General features: G+C 42.0%; 1 protein-coding gene across 1 annotated transcript in view; it reads left to right on the top strand.

The window, feature by feature from the left end:
- The window catches only part of drd2a (dopamine receptor D2a), a 94996-nt gene extending 76516 nt beyond the window's left edge, over positions 1 to 18480 (top strand). The window contains exons 3-8 of the mRNA XM_080771877.1: positions 4133 to 4242; positions 11675 to 11811; positions 13703 to 13911; positions 15314 to 15400; positions 16382 to 16793; positions 17719 to 18480. Of these exons, the coding sequence (XP_080628003.1) occupies positions 4133 to 4242; positions 11675 to 11811; positions 13703 to 13911; positions 15314 to 15400; positions 16382 to 16793; positions 17719 to 17918 (1155 nt within the window). The 3' untranslated portion in view covers positions 17919 to 18480. The remainder of the gene's footprint in view (positions 1 to 4132; positions 4243 to 11674; positions 11812 to 13702; positions 13912 to 15313; positions 15401 to 16381; positions 16794 to 17718) is intronic.
- The last annotated feature ends 1431 nt before the right edge of the window (positions 18481 to 19911 follow it).

Raw genomic sequence — 19911 nt, 5'->3', positions numbered from 1 at the left:
TGGTTTCATTTGTACACCGTCAGAGTTACTCAGGGTCCATTTGGCTAAATGCTTTAAACATTAGGTCCTTGAAATTTAGAAAGGTTAGAGAACCACTGCTTCATGTTGCTTGGTGAAAGAACATGTATACTGGAGCCTCTCTGTCTATTTTGTGTTAGTATTTTGTGAAATAAATGTGTAAGAAGGCTGTATAGTTGTAGTGTATATATAATATACCGTCAGCTGTCATCTTATGAACAGCATGACAGTAATAGGCACGCCTTAAGCTTCTGTTTCCTGAGCCTGCCATATGTCAAATCACAACGCATGGAGGAGCGGCTTTTGATTAATGACGTCTCCCTCTTTATGCCACTGTTGTGGGATCTCTGCCGTGGTGGAATGTAACAAAGTACTGTACTTATTTATTTTTTTTAATTACATTTTTATCCCACAATTTTGTAACCCAGTTTTCTTTTCACCCAGTGCCAATTATCTAATGTAATCCTGGGCGCTACACTTCCTCTGCCAACCTGGAGGGACAGCGGACTGACCTCATGCCTCCTTCTATGCATGAGGAGTCCAAGCTGCTTCTTTTCACCTGACAGAGGGGAATTTCCCCGGCCGGACGTAGCACGTGGAAGGGACACGTTATTCCGACCAGTTCCTTTCCCCTCCATCAGACGCCCCGGCTGGCCAGGGGGAGGTAGTTTTAGAGACCAGGATTACGGCATGTTTTTGTGAGGGTATCTACCCTAAAGTACTGTACTTAATTACAATTTGAAGGTACTTTTACTTAACTTTAGTGTTATCATTTTTGAGCAGTGCTAGCTGTTCCTATATGCACAGTACTGTCTGTCTGTCTGTAATGATAAGCTGTGTTGACGCCAGGTCCCATAGGGGGCGGTAGGTGCTGAGTGCCAGCTAAATGTGAAACATGAGCAGAAAAGAAGAGCTCTGAAATGAAAGTGTTCATACTCCCTGGTCTAGTACTGAGGCCCACAGAGGCCTACTAGCTATCATTGTTTTGTTTAGCAAGACCTCTAATTAATGTTTTATTAGGCTCCGATCATGGTACTTCATCTCATTATGAGCCATAAGGGATTTGGGCACACAGGGATTTGGGATGTTTCTTACATGGACACTAGCGGTGGCTATCATGAAGATGAACTAAGGTAAATAATATATTTTTTAAACTCTGGATTAAGGCTAATTTATCAAATCTCGGGATCTTGTCCCTGCATTATTAAATTAATCTTGGGATCACGAAGGAGGTAATCTAACCTCATTTCACTCTGAGAATCGCTTATGGGGTATCTCATGGCGTGAACACAGAAGTACACTAATAACCGCACGATAAATTCGATTTGTGGTGCTTTTCACGTGAGATGACATGAACTTTGATCCGGCCGAGGCTGCTGGGGCCGTCACGCTCACGGATCGACTGGGCTGAGGAGATGGAGTTCCTCCCGTCTCGTCCCGGGATCTTGTCCCTGCATTATTAAATTAATCTTGGGATCACGAAGGAGGTAATCTAACCTCATTTCACTCTGAGAATCGCTTATGGGGTATGCTCCATGTACAGAAGTACAGTAATAACCGCACGATAAATTCGATTTGTGGTGCTTTTCACGTGAGATGACGTGAACTTTGATCCGGCCGAGGCTGCTGGGGCCGTCACGCTCACGGATCGACTGGGCTGAGGAGATGGAAGCAGTGGATTCCCTGGACGAGTTCCTCCCGTCCTACCAAGACCCACAGATTTACCGGGTTGTGGATGAGGCCGATGATGACAACGACGACCTCGACGACTGATTTCGAAAGATTTGGACAAAATTTGGAAAACATTTTGAAATGCAGGACTTGAATGCTGGACTGTGACAGAGTATTTCTACATTGTGGCATGGCTACTTTTACGTATGATTAAATCAGCAGCGAGGACTTCTCATGCCGAGGGATGCAGAGCGATAGGAGGAGAGGGGTAGTGCTGCTTGCATGACATTAATATTAACACGACAGGGGTGTGTATAATTACACTTCATTTCTTATTGATGCGTGCAGGATCAGACGTCTATTGATGCCACCCGTCTTGTCAGATGGAGTTTTCTTTTGATATGGTGGATGTACCGGAACACCGCTCGCGGATGTAATGCTCGCTAGCAGATTGGAAACGCAGAGGCGTGACTAGGAGACAGACAGACAATGTTGTGAGGAGAATACGCACTCTACTTGTGGGGGTTCCCAAACGTTTCAGCTCAAGACCTGTTGTATCAATACGCACTGCGCAGCTACTGCTGTTGCCCTGCAACGTACAGTATGTATCATTCCACTAAATTCACCCCACACAGCAGTATGTTTTTTGTACTACTGACAGTGGACTACTGAATCAAATTAGTGTTTATTTTTACTGTAGATTTTACTCTCGAGTAGAGTCGAGTCTCACAGTGAGAAGCATACAACATGTATGAACATGGCTACGTAACAGGTGACGTTATGAAATATGAGTCAACAGCCTTCTGCCAGTAGCGAAGTGGCAAAACAAATCTCGGAACACAGCGAAGCAGGCTGGAACCCAGGCTAGCTGTTTAACCCTAGAACACTAAACGTAACTTTTGTGTAACCATCACTAAACCTGGGTATATTTTACCCAATGAAAAAATATTTCTCATCAAGTACAGCAATACATGGCAACTTTTCTAAAATAAAATAAAAACAAAAAAACGTTTTGTTTCTGTCTACACCAACATCTCTCTGCCAAAAATATCTGTCTATTTTTGGTTTAAAGATGATAATGAATGAATGAGCTGCAGGTGAGAAGGTGGGCGGGCAAACAATGTTCAAAGCACATTTGTTTGATTTACTTCAGACGATGTAGCAGCATAGGAAATACTAACAATAAGTAGCCTAAAGAAAGAGAAATAAATTGCAGTATATGTACAATGTGCATTTCAGCTTGGCATCTACTGGCATCTCTCTTTTGCTCTTTCTTTCGCTCGTTCTGTCTCTCTCTCTCTCTCTCTCTCTCTCTATGCTGCTGAAGGAAATAAAACTCAGTTTTAAAAAACAGTTCCACAGTTGCTGTTACTGCAGAAAGGGGGACGCTTTTAATCTGTGTGCTGTCACTGTTTCTCAACCAGTGACAGCAAGGAAGAGTAGCTTCTACTAAGGTAGTAGCTAATGGGGATCCAAATAAACAAATAAACCAGTCGTGGTCCATGGCATAACAATGTTGTCGAAAATATACCTTGTACCTTCATGAAATGTATCAACAATATGTTTACATAATATTTCATGAGTCCGTCAAATTGTGAAAAAATGTTACTCCGATGCATAGACGAGTTCGCACACCATAGCTCCCTCCAATGACATTATTTTGGCATACTCACTACAAGTGAGGTTTTGGAGCACACTGCTCTTCTTCACTGAAGAAAGGTGGATGCCACAATGCCACAATGCAGTTATTGAAGGGAGTGTGGAATATTGTCTGTGTGTAATGCCAGCAAAACGAACCCCGGTCTTCCGTGCGGGGAAGGTCATCAAAGACGGAGTGCCTTGGATTTCTTGGAAGTCCACACTATTTGGGAATTGAGCAGTATAGTCCGGCAGCCGAGGTGGACGGGTGGGAAATTTGGTATATAGTCTTTTCTATTGGCCTATGTATTTTAGGCCAATAAGAAATACTCTATACCAAATGTCCCACTTTAAACTAAAGAAGCCTGTCGGCTGCCGGACTAGTAGTAGAATTTGGGGCATAATGTTCTTACCTGAACCAGGAGAACCTGTCTATTAGAGCCATTGATCCCTGCAGCACTTCTGTTCTCTCTATTTAAAGTAAACACTATAGTTTGTTCAGTAATAGCCTGGGTCTCCCCATCTCTCCAGCTCTTTAGTATACACAGAAAATACATTTTCAGTTTGTGATGCCAATGTTAGCCAATCAGGAGAGAAAACGCATACAGGACAGGATTATTCTGAAATTGGAAGTGATGACACAAAGAAACGAGCTGACAGGGTTTTTACTGTAACACTATGACATTGAAGATGATAAATGGATACTCTTCGTTGAGATCCACTGGTGTAGATCACAATGTGTGAAGGTCCTTATTCTGCCATGATGATGATGATGATGATGATGACGATAATGTTCCTCTTTCAGGTGGTGGGAGAATGGCGTTTCAGTAAGATCCACTGTGACATCTTCGTCACACTGGATGTGATGATGTGTACTGCCAGCATCCTTAATCTCTGTGCCATCAGCATCGATCGGTGAGTCTGTCGCACCCGCCAACACCCGCACACACACACACACACACACACACACACACACACACACACACACACACACACACACACACACACACAGATCTGACAGCAAGTTTTTTATTTAGTTTTAGTCCTAGGGCTCTAGGCCCAAGGGAAACTATAGAAACTACTGTAATTACTGTATAGTGTGTATACTGTATACAGTACGTGGCCTAATTATTGACCACTGTTTGCCGGTTGGGCTTGCACGCCATGTTTGACAGTTTCTGTATTAGCTGTTCGACAACAAAATAAACCTGCATACTGTTCAGTTACATAAACTGTTATTCCAGGAAATGCATTTTGGTGTCACTCACTGACCTAAATGTATAATTAGTTTAGAGAAAGCAGTGTGCAGCATTGTCTTCTTGTGTGTTGGCTGATTTCCTACTCACCTCTCCTATCAAGTAGGTGATGTGCAAATGGACTTCTTTGACTATTGTTACCAAATCCTTTCTTACAGGTGGCATCCCATTAACCACTCCACCTCACCTTCTATCCCAATTACTGTCACTTTTATGTCCTTCTAGTCATATTTTTTTTCTTCTTTTGAAAGATGCATATAATGTGGCTCAAAATGAGATGATATAGGCATGGTCGGCGCGTAATAAATCATTAATCCAACCTCCTGCTAATGAAAACGCAGATCGCAGTGCTAGTAGGCCTCGTTGGGCCTTCTCAGAGCCGGGGGGGTGTGTGATACTACAACATCTGTCAGTCTACTTTCAACCTATCAATAAAGGCAGAAAAAGCCAAAAAAGATATCTTAAAAAAAGTGGCAGATGTGTGCTCGAAGCGTGGTGCGAAGCGACGCACTTTGAGCTTGTAGAGCTGCCACTTTTGCTATTTAAAAAAAAAAAAATTGAATCCTGTACCTGTTTTGGACATGAGGTTTTCACCCAACAGAGACGGCAGTATACTTTGTGGTTTGTTTAGTAGGGTTCATGCAGACTCTGCTTCCTCTGATCTGGCACTTCTTTCCGCATAAGAGCGTCTGCTAAATGCCGTGAAATTGTAAACGGAGCGTACTCTGTATTTCCAAAGCCCTCTTGGCTCTTTAAATGAAACCCACCTGCTAAACTCAGAGTTGTCTTATCAGTCACAATTCCATTAATGTTCTTATTTTTTCCAGTACAAATAAGGACAAGGGATGAAAATGTGTTTGTGTAACAAAATATGGATTATGCGTTTCTTGTCTGCTGTGCAGACGAAAACATGAAAATCATGACACAAGAATAGATTAGGTTTCAATTATTTGGCCAATTACTCTTTCGAACCACACATTAAAAAGATGGCAGTGACAATTTGTTTGATTAGTTTTATTTTTTTTCTAAAATAATATTGCCTGGAGACACTGATAGAGATTGTGTCTGCGGTTAATAACTGCAGAAGATTTTGCCTGTGGGTCAAATAAAAAAGCTGGGTCTGGTGATATGAGCACTATTAATAATAGTGTGATGACTCATAGGTTAATTAAAGTGCTGTAGTTCACACAAATGGAAAGCAGGAAGCATAACATTAACGTTATCTCCATAGATTGTCTCAACTGAGAGCATGTTTTAACAGAAGCTCTGATTCTGAACAGTTGACAGTTAAAGACTAGGTTCCCTATTCTGTTCATGTCACAATAGGCAATCATTTGAAAATAGCAGATCTACAAGCTCACAGGTAACCTTACAGGTAATCTCAATACATGACAGATTGGGCACATTTTCAGGGAAGAGGGAAGAGATTTTATGTAGAGAAACTGGGTCTATACAGTTCAGTACATGCCTATAGCGTAGTGGGTCATGTGAGCATCACACATTGATAGGTTTCTGGGTTAAGTGTAACGAATTCCAATGCCATAACAATTCTCTTCGTGACAATGTATGCATGTACCATTCATGTTTTATTTATGAGCGAATACCACCCCCAGCCACACATATGTAAATGTTATGCATTCAGTAGTCATTTACATTAGCCAATAATATGTCCAGACGGACTCAGCAGACCGTTGGTCCATGGGGCTTTGAGGTGATGATTGCATCCATTTGTTTGCACATTGAGACATGTTGCTCTAACGTGACATAATGCATGACCCTCGATAAACCCTAGCGTCTCTATGCTGGGCATGTCATAGCAGGCATTAGGCAAACTTTGGGCAGAAATAGCAGATCTGTTGCAACGCTTTGTGAGCTTATACTGTAGATATAGGCTGTTTTAAAAATAAGTACGGTAAATAAAACTTAGTGTGGCAAAAAAAAGAGTGTTAGCTTGATAAACCATCCCATAACTAGTATGTATAATTGCGACATGCATGTGTGCTCAACTTGCATGCCAGAAGTGTGGGTTAATTAGCAACATGCATTATTTTGTTTAGAAAGTTTATCCCCGGTCCGGACCCCACCTCCACTCCGGTTTAGAAGTGAAAACTAATGTGTAGTACTAATGTGTAGTATTACAAGCTACAAGAGGAAATGACTACAATGATGGAGTGCAGATATACTATACAGCATGTGACTGGGACAATATCCAGGATAATTATGTCAGGAGTGAGGATGTACTGCATGTTGTGTGTGCCAGAGTGGGCTGCATGGTGTTTAATTTATTACTTTGTATGCACTGAGCTAATTAGCCTCATATTTGACAGTGTATTTTACAGTATTTTACATATTTTAGTGGTGGAAAGTAACTATACATTTACTCAAGTACTGTATTTTTAAAAAAGTGGTTCCCGTCCAAGCATTATGTTATACTTTAGCTATTGAAAAATAGCAGATCTACAAGCTCATAGCGTGGCGCGCTACAAGCTTGTAGGTCTGCTATTTTTTTTTTATCGTAAAAATGCTGCACAAATCTTTGAATATATATTCTTTCAGAGCAAATGTTTTTTTTATTTTGACGTCGGGCCTAAATGGGATAAGAGTTTTGGTACTTTTACTTTGGTCAATTATATTTTGTGTCAATATACCTTATTTGCACAAGGACATTTATGAGCGCAGGACTTCTACTTAAGTAAAGAATTGGAGTACTTCTTCTACCACTGGCGGATATAGCAACAGAACAGACAGCCTGCAGCAGGGACTGATGTAATTATGGCCATTTTCCTCCTCCATTTTCTAAAAAAAGTAACAGTTTTGGACATGCAAGGTTTCCACCCGATAGCGATGACAGCCAGGACATTGTACAACCGTCCTCATCCATCACTATGAACACAATACAGTCACTGAGGCAGATTGCAGACCATTTGGCCAAAGACATGGCAGCCACAACAACAATGGCAAGCATGGCATATTTTGTTTTACATAAAAAATCATGATCATGAATACTAGAATATTTCATTTGAGAGAATAGATGATTGTTGCACGTCAATCAGACTCACTATTCAAAGTTTTGACCTTTAATTATACCAGCCAATCAGGGTTTGTATTGTGTGGTGTAAGTAATGCATACACCTTCCAATCATTGGTGAAAATGTCATGTCTGTACCATTTGCCGTCTCAAGGGAATTTGCTGAACCACGGCAGAGGGAGAAACCTGGCGCACAAAAACGATATGGTTTCTTTTAGCGCCTCGGGCTCGAACCCCTGATAATGTCATGATGAGATGAGCACACATTATTCTTGCTTACTTCTATCAATATTCTGCAGAATAAATTATAGATTCATAGGTTAAACAATAAGATCCATAGAAAGAACCGGATAGCTGGTTTACAGGCTTTCTGCACACCGAAAGGCTGAGAAACTAAATTACAATCAAATCAATGGGTCAGCGTCGGTACACAGCTGCAGATTTCAGCCAGCCCAGTGAGCCCACTCTAATAAGGTCAGCCATGGTGTGGAGGTTAATTGATAAGGTCACTCCTGAGAGTCATGTAGGGAATTGGATGCAACCTGCTTTCATGTCGACCGCAACCCCTACAGAATGAAGCCGGTTCACAGGCCTCATTTTGCTTCAAAGGGATATAACAGACACTGCTGAGTAATTTAGTAAACCATAATTTAATCCTCCGTAATGTAATTGCATTCCCCGTTTGCGGGGACCGACTGTCCAACCAAACAAGGTAGCCTATCTGTTTCACTGTTGTGGCTGTATTGCCATGGAATGTGCTGTGCACCTTCCTGCTCCCAGATACTGATTTTGCTGACCCCATTGCGGCTTTTACCCTTAGGCCAAAATAATCCACAGAGCTCAATCTAATTGCCGGATTGCCGTGAAACTTGCCGAGCGTGTTCATGCTTCTTGGAGGATGAACCTGGCAGATTCTTTTGGGTGACCATAGGTCACATTTGCTATGAAAACCTGCATCTCTGTGTGTTAGTCACGCCTCCATATATGGTCACGCCTCGTGACATCATAACTCCATATATTGTCACACCTCGTGACATCACGCCGCATGACACGTCACGCCACCATATATGGCCATCTCCATATATGAAGATCACGACACTGACCTCATCTAACGTCTTACTGGTTATGATACTATGATTTCACATCAAATCTTTTGATGTTCACAAATCAAAGTGAGTGATTGTATGGCACCGCCGTATCTTCAAAGCCTGATCCAACCCGACAACCCCTCCCGCTGACTCACATCAGCTAACGCAGCGAAGTTGTCCGAACCTTCTGTAAAAGATCTGGGAACACGATCCACACGCCCCAGACTCTTCTCCCTAATGTGGAACATCCCATTGCAGTTAGAATCGCAGAGTCAATCCCAATTTACTCCCGTAATCTGAAGACTGACCCTTTCAGACTCCACCTTAGCCCGTAGCACTTGACCTGTCCTTGATAACCTTTGTCTTATGCAAAGGTTAACCACTTAAACCCGTGGCGCCGGCAGGACGTGATCGAGCTGAGATTGAGAGCTACTGCAGTTACTGCACGTATGCAGCCAATACACAACGCTGGTGCTAGACCATCAGCGCCGGTCGGGGAAAATAAACCATTAAATAAATAGACCAGTCATCCCCCAATAGTTCAGACACTTCTGACCCCCCGCTCCGGCGCCCCTGGCTCAAACGCTATTAGGTCCACAACAGATTTTAACCAGAGACAGAGATAAGAGACAGGGCCACAGACAAGCAATAGAAAGACGGCTACTGTAGCCACAATGGAATTATGATGACTGGTACGATCATTTACATGTCAACTGCAACAATAATAAACTAGAGGTTCGGGCCGATTATCTGCCCTCACATCCAGATTTAGTTCACAGTTGTTTATGGTTATGTGTGAGTCAGAGTGACGTGGCTGTGGTCCACACACACGCACGCACACACACACACGCACGCACACGTACGCACGCACATGTGCCACACGCGCGCACACACACACACACACACACACACACACACACACACACACACACACACACACACACACACACACACACACACACAGACAGACAGACAGACAGACAGACAGACAGACAGACAGACAGACAGACAGACAGACAGGAGCACTGTCTTTTCACAGCACCACTATGGTTTGTTTTGCTTCTGTGTGTGAACGTGAACAAATGGGTAAGGGCCAAGGCGATGACTTTATATAAACTTTATGCAGAAAAATGCAGGGATTGTGAAATGAAGCGAGACCCTCATATTTTGAACGGATGTTGTATGTAATTATTGCGGTGAATATGCACCCTTTTTGAAAATAAATAAATTACCCCCACATACGTAATCGCTGCCCCATTTGGCTGATTATGCAATGAATTATGCAATCTCATAATCACGTTTTTCTGGAGGGTCTAGATATAAATACTAAAATGGCATGCTTGTACACATTGTTTCTGTGTCTATTCTGCGTATAGGATCCCTCCCTTACCCAACCTGTGAAGTGGCCTGCAATAGACAGGACATCGGACACTGGAACAATTACTGTTACAAACACCAATATTGTAGCTATTATGTATGGTCAAAGTGTGCCTAGGAAGGTTTTTTAGACTTTTTAGTTGACACTACATTATGGGTTTCAGCCTGTCTCCATTATGCAAAGTACTCACAACTAACACCTCCTGTGTTCCTGATACACTACCCACAATTATTGGCCAGGAAAGCGGAACAGAGCTGGGGGGTGCAAATGTTCTACACACACTGCAAAGGATACATTGACATTTTAAAATGGTTGGTTATTTATTTTTTACCATATCTACACACTGTAAACTCAAACTCGAAATGTCAAGGTGCCCCCTTAAGCTCATTTTGTGTGAAGAAGGAAGAAAAGCTTCCAGCTACAGCTGTGTACCTTACAAACTATTCAGGTCGAGACCCAAAAGAGATTAGACTAGTGAAAATGTGTCTAATTCTGTCCTGCATACACCAAGCAAGACACTCCTTTACAACTTTTAGAGATATTACACTTTTAATTTCATTCAATGAAATTTTCATTTCAATGGGGAAATGCCATTAGCTACAGTGGAGCATCGCAAATGCTTATTGGCGGTGTCTCAGGCGTAGAGTGGCTGGATGGCAACCGTAAGGTTGCCTGTTCGAACCTGGGCTTGTTAGTGTCGAAGTGTCCTTGAGCAAGATGTGCAGGTTGGTGCCTTGCATGGTTTCCGCCACCATCGGTGTATGAAATTGAATGTGTGGGTGAATGTAATGCACAATCTATGTAAAGCGCCTTGGATAAAGGCACTATATAAATGTACCATTTACTTATTAGACCCTAGTAACAACATATTAGACCCTAGCAACCACCTATTATACCCTATAGCAACCGTGGATTAAAGGCTTCATGGGGTGTATAATCGATAGACAATAAGTCATTTTTGGGGTAAATCTACTCTTTTAAGCGGTTCCCAAAACCCTTCTCAATCAGGGCCCACTTGAAAGTCTCAAAAGCGGTCGCTTATCGATTATTACGACAATGAATCGAAAACATAATCAGCAATGGCTTAGAGAAGATAAGCCCTAGTTTTGGAGAACTATAAGAAGGAGTCCTCGGGGCTCTGTTTGCAGGACAGAACACATTAACTGGCCATGTAGGTTGATAACCCTAATCTTAATGGGTTGAATACAACTAAGCACCAAGACCCTTCGCACTTCAACCTCAATTGAGAGTGAATGAAGCTCATTAATAGAAATAGATTGTCATCTCCATTTTTATGTTTTATTTTTCCTTCGCTCCTCATACAGAGATTGGATTTCTCAATAAATGTTGTCTTATGCACTCACCCTGACTGAATATATGCATTTCTTTCCCAGGACAATTTAAATAAAAACCCATACAGTACAAGGGTTCAGCACGAAGATAGATATACTGTACTCGAATGGGACGACTACGATGACCTCTATTTGTGTCATATTCACAGTGAATGAAGGTCATTAAATAGATTGTCATCTCTGTTTTTTGTTTGTTTGGTTTTTTTACGTATTTTTGTTCCCCGTCTCTCTCTCTCTCTGTACAGCTATACAGCCGTTGCCATGCCGATGCTGTACAACACTCGCTACAGCTCCAGGAGACGGGTCACGGTGATGATATCTGTTGTGTGGGTGCTGTCCTTTGCCATATCGTGTCCTCTGCTGTTTGGCCTGAATAACACAGGTACAGACAGAGCACGCACACACACACACACACACACACACGCACACACTCCACTATACTATACTATATATTCAGCAGTGGTGAAAAGTAACTAAGTACATTTACTTAAGTACAATTTTGAGGTATTTATACTTTACTTGAGTAAGTCAAATCTTCTGTACTTTCACTTTCACTATACATTTCAGAGGCAAACATTTTACTTTTGCTCCACTACAATTATTTGAAAACTTTAGTTACTATTGTTACTTTGTAGATTTTGATTATTATTATTTTTAAAACATACATTAACCACTTCAGCCCTATTTCAGACATTTAAAAATAGCCGATCTACAAGCTCACAATTTGTCGCATCATGACGCATTGTGAGCTTGTATCTTTTTTCAAAATATCTTTTATACATTTAAACAATTTCAATGGGACATTCTGCATAGTGAGTAGGCTACTTTCTACTTTTCTACTTAAGACGTTTAGTTAAAAGGCCAATCTGTTCGGTCAGACAGACTTAATTCATTCATTGACATTCACATTAGCCTCGGAAATCCAGACGTTTTTATTTCCAGGGAGAAAAACATTCACATAGATCTGGACAAATCATTGTTAACCACTCACAGACCAGCCCGTGGTTTATTTATTTTATGAACTTTGTTCTGAAGGGATTGGTATTGTGAATTGCAAATGCAGAATTTCTGAAATATATATTATTGTTTATTTTTATTTATTTTCAAACATTTTGAACTGTGACTTTTGGCGTTCATATGAACTGTGAACTGAGTTGTTCTATTTCTGTTGATTGAAAATCCAATAGATAAGTGTCAAGGGTTTGCATTTTAATGTGTAAGTCCTTTGTGAGGTTGCACGTGGTTACACTCAGATGAGGAAGAACTCATAACTAAAAAAGGAGGAATAATATTTATCTCGTAGACTACCTGGCACCCCACTAACTAATGAACTGACCCTAAGTGGAAATCTTTAATATTTGTTAATATATTAACTAAAAAAGGTCTTAAAAGACCATATCACTTTAGAAATGTGCAGATACCCTATATGCACTCAAACTGTGTCAACTATGTTGGTTTGTTTACTGTTGAGTGAGAAAACAATGTTGTAGCCTACATTAAACTAATCTGGGAACCACCCAAAATAATATGGGGACCAGACTCCCAGTTTGGGAATCACTTTTACTTTGCTTTACTTTTACTTCAATTGTTTATTTCGACGGGACAGAGAATATTCATGAACACTACAAATATAAAATGCAATGTAAATACATTGAATTAGCAACATTTCATCCGCAGTCCCCACACAAAACATACATTGCATTACATTACGAGACGAGGCATAAAAACAAACATACAAGAAACAAAGTAAAAGGTAAAAAGTGCATCTATATATGGTTTAGCAACGTTTTTCAAGGGCAATTGTGCATAAAGTGCATTATTACTTTGAAGTAATATAGGATTCGCTGTCAAGGTAGGAGAAGAAAAACTCCCTCACACTGTCTGTTTCTGTTACAGTTCATGTTCAAAATAGTGGTAATTAAAATGGTTATGTCCGTCTGTGGGTTTATAAACATTTAACCGATGAAAAGTATTGACAAGAATGTGTGACAAAATAGCTACAGTACACAGAACAATCATTGGAATACAGGTTCGTTTTTCCCCCCATTTCCTGAAAAGACACTTTCGATTTCGACGATTTCTATTTACGTGTTTTTTGTGTATGTGATTATGCTGACGAGACGGAGGTGGCGGAAGTAAAACATGAATCGGATAAATGAATCGGCAAGTAGCAAACTGCAGCGTGCAAACTGTCATACATACACGTATCAGATGGCGGCTATACGGAGCAATTCATCACCTTCATATAATGTATTTGTTTTGCCTCCGTGCAGCCACGCGCGACGACTCAATGTGTGTGATCGCCAACCCGGCCTTTGTGGTCTACTCGTCCATCGTGTCCTTCTACGTCCCCTTCATCGTCACGCTGCTGGTGTACGTGCAGATCTACATGGTTCTGAGGAAGCGGCGGAAAAGGGTCAACACCAAGCCCAAGATACGCACCTGTCAGCCCGCCGAAATTGACATTGCAGCTGTGCTGAAGGTGAGAGACCCACGCCGTGTGCTCTGTTGTAAGATTAACACACTTTTAAAGTACCCTTGCCAGTCTCACAAGGTCAACCTTATCATCCGTGGCCGTGAAGTGCCATTGCCATCCGACTCATTGAGAATGAATGAATGAGTGGGGAAACTGACCTGGAACAGCAAATGTTTTATGCCACCCATGGGGGAACAACCAGGGAACAAAACAGTTATGCACAGTCTATACTATGAAAAGCTATAGTCAACACACAAATTATATACTCTCAAACGTGTGTGCATGCGGGCGTGCATTTGTGTCGCATGCATACTTCTGTGTCAATCTGCTGCATGCCTGCTCGTGCCTACTTAGATGTTCGCACTTTCAAGCATGTCGAATGTTTAATGTACATATTCAGTAATGTAAATGTGCTTCTTTTGTTTGTTTGCGTTCAGGAGCATGAAACAGGGATTTATGCTACAAAACAATAATCTGTTGACTTTAATGAAGAAAGGTGAAAAGATCCCAGGAGAGGATGTCAATTTGAAATCATTTTAACAAGAACATTTTTTTTCTCTCATCTTCCTGTTTATCCTAGCCTCGTTTATTTTTTATTATTTTTTAATCTCTGTTGAGTACCTGGTTGACTTTTTTGTTTTGTTTTTCTCTGCAAAACTTTAAAAATCATGTTCCAATTAATGCACCCATGTTGTTAGTCAACAGGTCTACATGATGCTTTTCATATTTAGAGCCACATACAGACTTACCACTTTAACTAAATTAAAAAGAGAACAATTAAAAAATAGATTATATTTCAAAGTGTTGTGATTAGGGTTGGGATTCGTTAGGATTTTAACGGTTCCGGATCCTTACCGGATCCCTCTTAACGGTTCCGGTTCCTAACGGTTCCCATAACGGATCATGATATAATAATTTTCCCCCTTTTTATGCTTATATTATAACTAACCTAACCAAGTACATAATAAAACAAATTCATTAATTCAATTATTGAAAATGCACTTTACAATTATGAGGTGGCACTATTACCGGTATTTAAACTAAAATATCAGACAGAAAGACAGAAAGACGTTGAGTCATTGGCCTTCTAAATTAACACCATTAACAACAGTTGTACAATACGCCTGCGGCCTAATGAAAAGCTCTGTAGACATAAGTAGTTTTTATGTTCTATTACGTTACTAGCCTGGGGAAAGTGACCCAGCCTTGCATCATCCTCGTCGTCCCCCGCCGGCTGTGGTGGAGCTGCGGGGAGAGCGGGCACGGCTTTTTCAGCCTCAGTCATTTCCCTCTCTGTTAACCAAACTTTGGAGATCTGTAGTTTCATTTGACACGGTAACTTTTGACAGCTGTGTGTTTTGACACTGTGCTGTGCTGTGTTCATGGCTGCTTTGTTCTTTCACGGCAGGACAAGTGCACTCATCCAGAGGAGGTGAGGCTCTGCACCATGAATGTCAAATCTAACGGCAGCTTTCCTGTCAACAAGAAAAAAGTGGTGAGTTTTTCCTTTATTATATACTTTTTTTTTTTCTAGCTTTCAACCCGGTGTCCCTGTTTTGTCCCTGTTCTGTACAGAACTTGGTTTCTTTCCACCAATTATATAATTTGCAGTGGTGGAAAGAAATAGATATTCAAGTAAATGTATTTGAGCTGCCCTGAGGGCGAGAAGTGACCGTGAAAAGCGACCGCAAAAAGCACATGCACGCCTGGGTGAAAGCAGACTGCTGGGCGAGAGCTGACGCTTTGGCATCAGATCAACATGAATTCTGTACTTGCCATATATGGAGTGTACAGGGTTTGATGAGGTACAGATCAACATTATGGCAGAACAGGTCAGCTCCATATATGGAGATCTAAGGGTGGCAGCGGGGGCAATGTCTTGAGTGTACAGGGTTTGATGAGGTCTAGCCATATATGGAGCATGTCTTGAGTGTACAGGGTTTGATGAGGTCAAATCAACATATGGAATGTCAGAACAGGTCAGCTCCATATATGGATATCTAAGGGTGGCAGCGGGGGCAGTGTCCCGAGTGTACAGAGTTTGATGAGGTCAGATGAGGTCAGTCTGATGAGGTCAGGTTACTACTGTACTTGGCCTCACTCCCTGAACCCACCTCACCCCTGCCCATTTTGATAGGCTGGAATGGCTTAGGGTTGACCACAGAGTACAGCATCTTGCAAGATACCCATGTACTCTAAATACCTCCTCAATGTCAACGTAGCCCACACTCACAACACCCGAGGGAGTTCAACAAACCACGTGCAACCCAGATTCGGCTCAAACAATGGATTAAATTAATATCGCTCCTATACATCGTCTCACGTTTTGAGCTTGTAGATCTGCTACTTTTAATACTTTTGTGTGAGTATAGGGCATTAATTTACGGAAAAAAAACAAAACCCCAAAAAGTACACATAAAATATGGAGATAGGAGGTTTCTGCGCGGCAGCAACGACATTTGTTTTCTATTCTCAGATATTTATGAAAGAGGTGGCCAACGAGGGGGAGGAGGTGGAGGCGGAAGAGACGAACAACAGTGGCTCCAGCCAGAAGCAGCAGCCGTCGCAGGGCGCCGCCGCAGTAGGAGAGACCCTGGCCACCAGCCATCAGCGTCTGGTCCCCACCAAGGCCACCAACGTTAGCCCCACCTCCACGTCCCCGACGCCGCCCGGCGAGGACGGCCACAACAACATCCAGCCGGAAAGAAACGGGGACAAGCCCAAGGAGGCGGCGGCGGCAGACCCGCCGGTGCCCGTGGTGGTCAAAGCCTTCCTGACGCAGGCCCTGGTCAACGGCAAAGCGCAGATATCTCTCAGCAACATGAGCAAGAGGAAGATCTTCCAGCAGAAGGAGAAGAAGGCCACGCATATGTTAGCCATCGTCCTTGGTCAGTCTGCTTCACCGGCCCATTCTCACTCCCGAGACGGCAGGGGGTGGGGGGGGGGGGGGGGGGTCATATCACATGTTGACTAGATGGGAAATGAGTTAAGATTACGTCCTTATCGGGACATAACTCGAATGGTGCTGAGTCGGCTGAAGCAGACTTCGCAGCGCTTGGCATGGCGGCACTCGCTCAGCGGTGCGTCTCGTGGCTCAAGTCCTCTTTAGGCGGCATGCCTCTGTCGTTTTAACAGATTGTTAGCAGACCCATTTACGTCTTGGGTTTGAGATCGGCACTTCCACATTCCTGGAGTGCCGGGGACGGTACCGGATGGAATTTTACTCCCTCTCTGTGTAACTCCTTCCAGTCATCGGCATTTGTGAATGCCTCTCAGCCTTCTGAATTAATCAAATCTAAATATAAATGTAATGAATCAGAATAATTCACCCATACTTACCCACTCTTTCAGTGACAATCTATGGCTGTGTATTTGGAATACATGAAATATATGTTAGATCACAGACATTGTAGGGCTAATAAACTGAGAATATTCAACTAATATTCAAACATGTATTCACGAAAACCAACTTACAGTTAGTTAATTTAAAATGTATTTGTGTGTGCTTGTGCTCCCATTCACTTGGGAAAGTGAATGGGAAATGTACTTGTCCGCAGGACAAGTGCCTCAAATAGTTAATGTCAAGCCTTGGTGTACAGTATGGTGACAGGAAATGGGGAGAGAGATGGGGGGGCTGACACGCGGTAAAGGTTGTCGGGATCGGGAGTCGAACCCGTGACACGCCGTCAGGCTGGCTTGGCACTCTTGATTGTAGTTGTGAACCTTTTTATGGGCAGTATGTATGTACTGTACAGTATATACTTATCTGTCTGTTTTTCTTCTAACAATTCTATTTCTCCTTTGTATCCGCAGGTGTTTTCATCATATGTTGGCTGCCATTTTTCATTACACATATCTTGAACACCCACTGCACTGTCACATGCAAGGTTCCTGCTCAGATGTATAATGCTTTCACATGGCTGGGCTACGTAAACAGTGCCGTGAATCCCATCATATACACCACCTTCAACGTTGAGTTCAGGAAGGCTTTCATCAAGATCCTTCACTGCTAAACATGTGCGGATGTGCGACACCGGAGCGCAAGTAAGTGTAACTCACCTTTAAGCCTGTGGAGGGCAGCACTGGAGAGAAGATACCTCGTCCTGTTGTAGGAAGGAAAAAAAAGATATATACAAGAGGACAACGATGTCCTTCTTGAAAATGGGATTCGTTTTACAGTACAGTGGAGGGACTTCACTTGTGGGGCTCTTTGTGAATTATTTGTGGTCTCCTGAATTTACTGAATGTAAATCAAGAAATAACGTCTGTATTGATGATTCTGTTTCTTGGAGAAAAGAAAAAAAAACTGTATCGTTCTCTGAAGTCTTTGTGCTGTGTCACATCGGGAGTCATCTGTGTATACAACACACACGTGCTTGAAACCACTATGGAAAACTACTATTTATTCTGTGTATGTGTTGTTGATGGTGGCAAAAAAGAAAAACCTTCTGCAGTTCATCTAGGTATCTGGTAGTCAGTGTTCATGGCAGTATTTACATTGATAGAAGGAGAGCTATGCTGCGTTCAACCTAGCAGCAACAAAAGCTGCAAAACGAACCAAAGTGTGGTCAGCTACGCGACCTAAACTTTCTTCCCGGAGTGGGAGGGGCTGGGAAGGAGTGGCTTGTGATTGGGTGAGACAGTGGGGTAGAAGATTTACTATTCTGTGCCTATCGGGTTGCAACTCGAACGGCGCTGAGTCGGCTTTACAGCGTTCGGCATGGCATCTCGCTTCCGCACGCTCTGTGGTGTCTCTCATGGCTCAAGTTTGCTTGAGACTGCACGTCTCCATCACGGTATAATACTATAGGGCCTAAGTCCCGCCCACCCAGGGAGGAAAATGTAGTTAGCGTCAGCTACACTGTCGCGAGTCACCATTGGACTATTGTTGACGCCATCAAGCATACGTCTGTGTGTGGTAGCAATGAGTGAGGTCCTTGGGGCAAGGGCATGGAGATTTTTAGGTGCAGAGTAGCAGTTTGTAGGTGATGCGGTCAAGTGTAGGTGCTCAAGAGTGGCGGCGATGTGCTGCCAAAGCTTGGAGTTCTGAACATACTGCATTCTGCCCAGGGCTTTATTGGGGAGCCCCAACATGAATGAACGAATGAATGAATGAATGAATGAACAAATTAATTTATAAATGTATTTATTAAATGCATAGATGAGTCTGAGACAGTGTTGATTTTGTCAACTAAAATTAAATAAAAAATAAACTAAATGACTTAAAACTATGACTACATATATTGACAATTTCGTCAACAAATTAAAAATAGACTAAATGTTAGGCTAGTGGACTAGTGGAGAAGAGATCTAGTATTACTAAAATATTTTTTTGTTTGATTGCGTTTGGGTGTTGCACTCTGAAAATAGCAGATCTACAAGTGTGTGAGCTTGTACATCGGTTATTTTTCAGAAGTGTAATATGAGGCAAAAATACATTTGTCGACAAAATCAACTGTACATTTAGTCGACTAAAATCACATGATATTTTAAATAAAACTAGTCCATTTCAGATGACTAAAATATGACAAAAAACGAATGGAATCTTACTAAACTAAATAAAAGATTGCTGTTAAAATGGAATGGAATGAATGAATGAGGGTCTGAGAGTGAGAGTGAGGACCGAAGTTGGGAATTTTGTAACAGATTTGATGAGGGATTTATAATTATGTTGTGGCTTCCCCGGCTGTCATTTTGTCGTTGCTAGTGTGAACGCAGCATCAGGCTTAAAGCTACAATCCGAGACTTATTTTATGGAATAAATATTATTTTAACCAGTCTGTGTAGTGCAGTATATCGATAGAATAGCTAGTACATCTGCAGTGATTGGACATGTTTCAACAGCAAACCAAAATAGACACTGCCTTCTTTATTGTAGTTCAGACATCATTGCAATTACCTCTCTCAGTCAGGAGAGGGAGATAACAGACTTAAATCCCACGGATTGTAGCTTTTATTTATACTTTGTAGCACCACAGAGATAAAAACGTAGATGCCTCATTGGCC

The sequence above is a fragment of the Protomyctophum bolini genome, assembly GCF_963924005.1.
Source record: "Protomyctophum bolini genome assembly, chromosome: 9".
NCBI classification, from domain to species: Eukaryota; Metazoa; Chordata; class Actinopteri; order Myctophiformes; family Myctophidae; genus Protomyctophum; species Protomyctophum bolini.
Note: the sequence above shows the minus strand (reverse complement) of the source record. Positions and strands in the feature narration are given on the sequence as shown.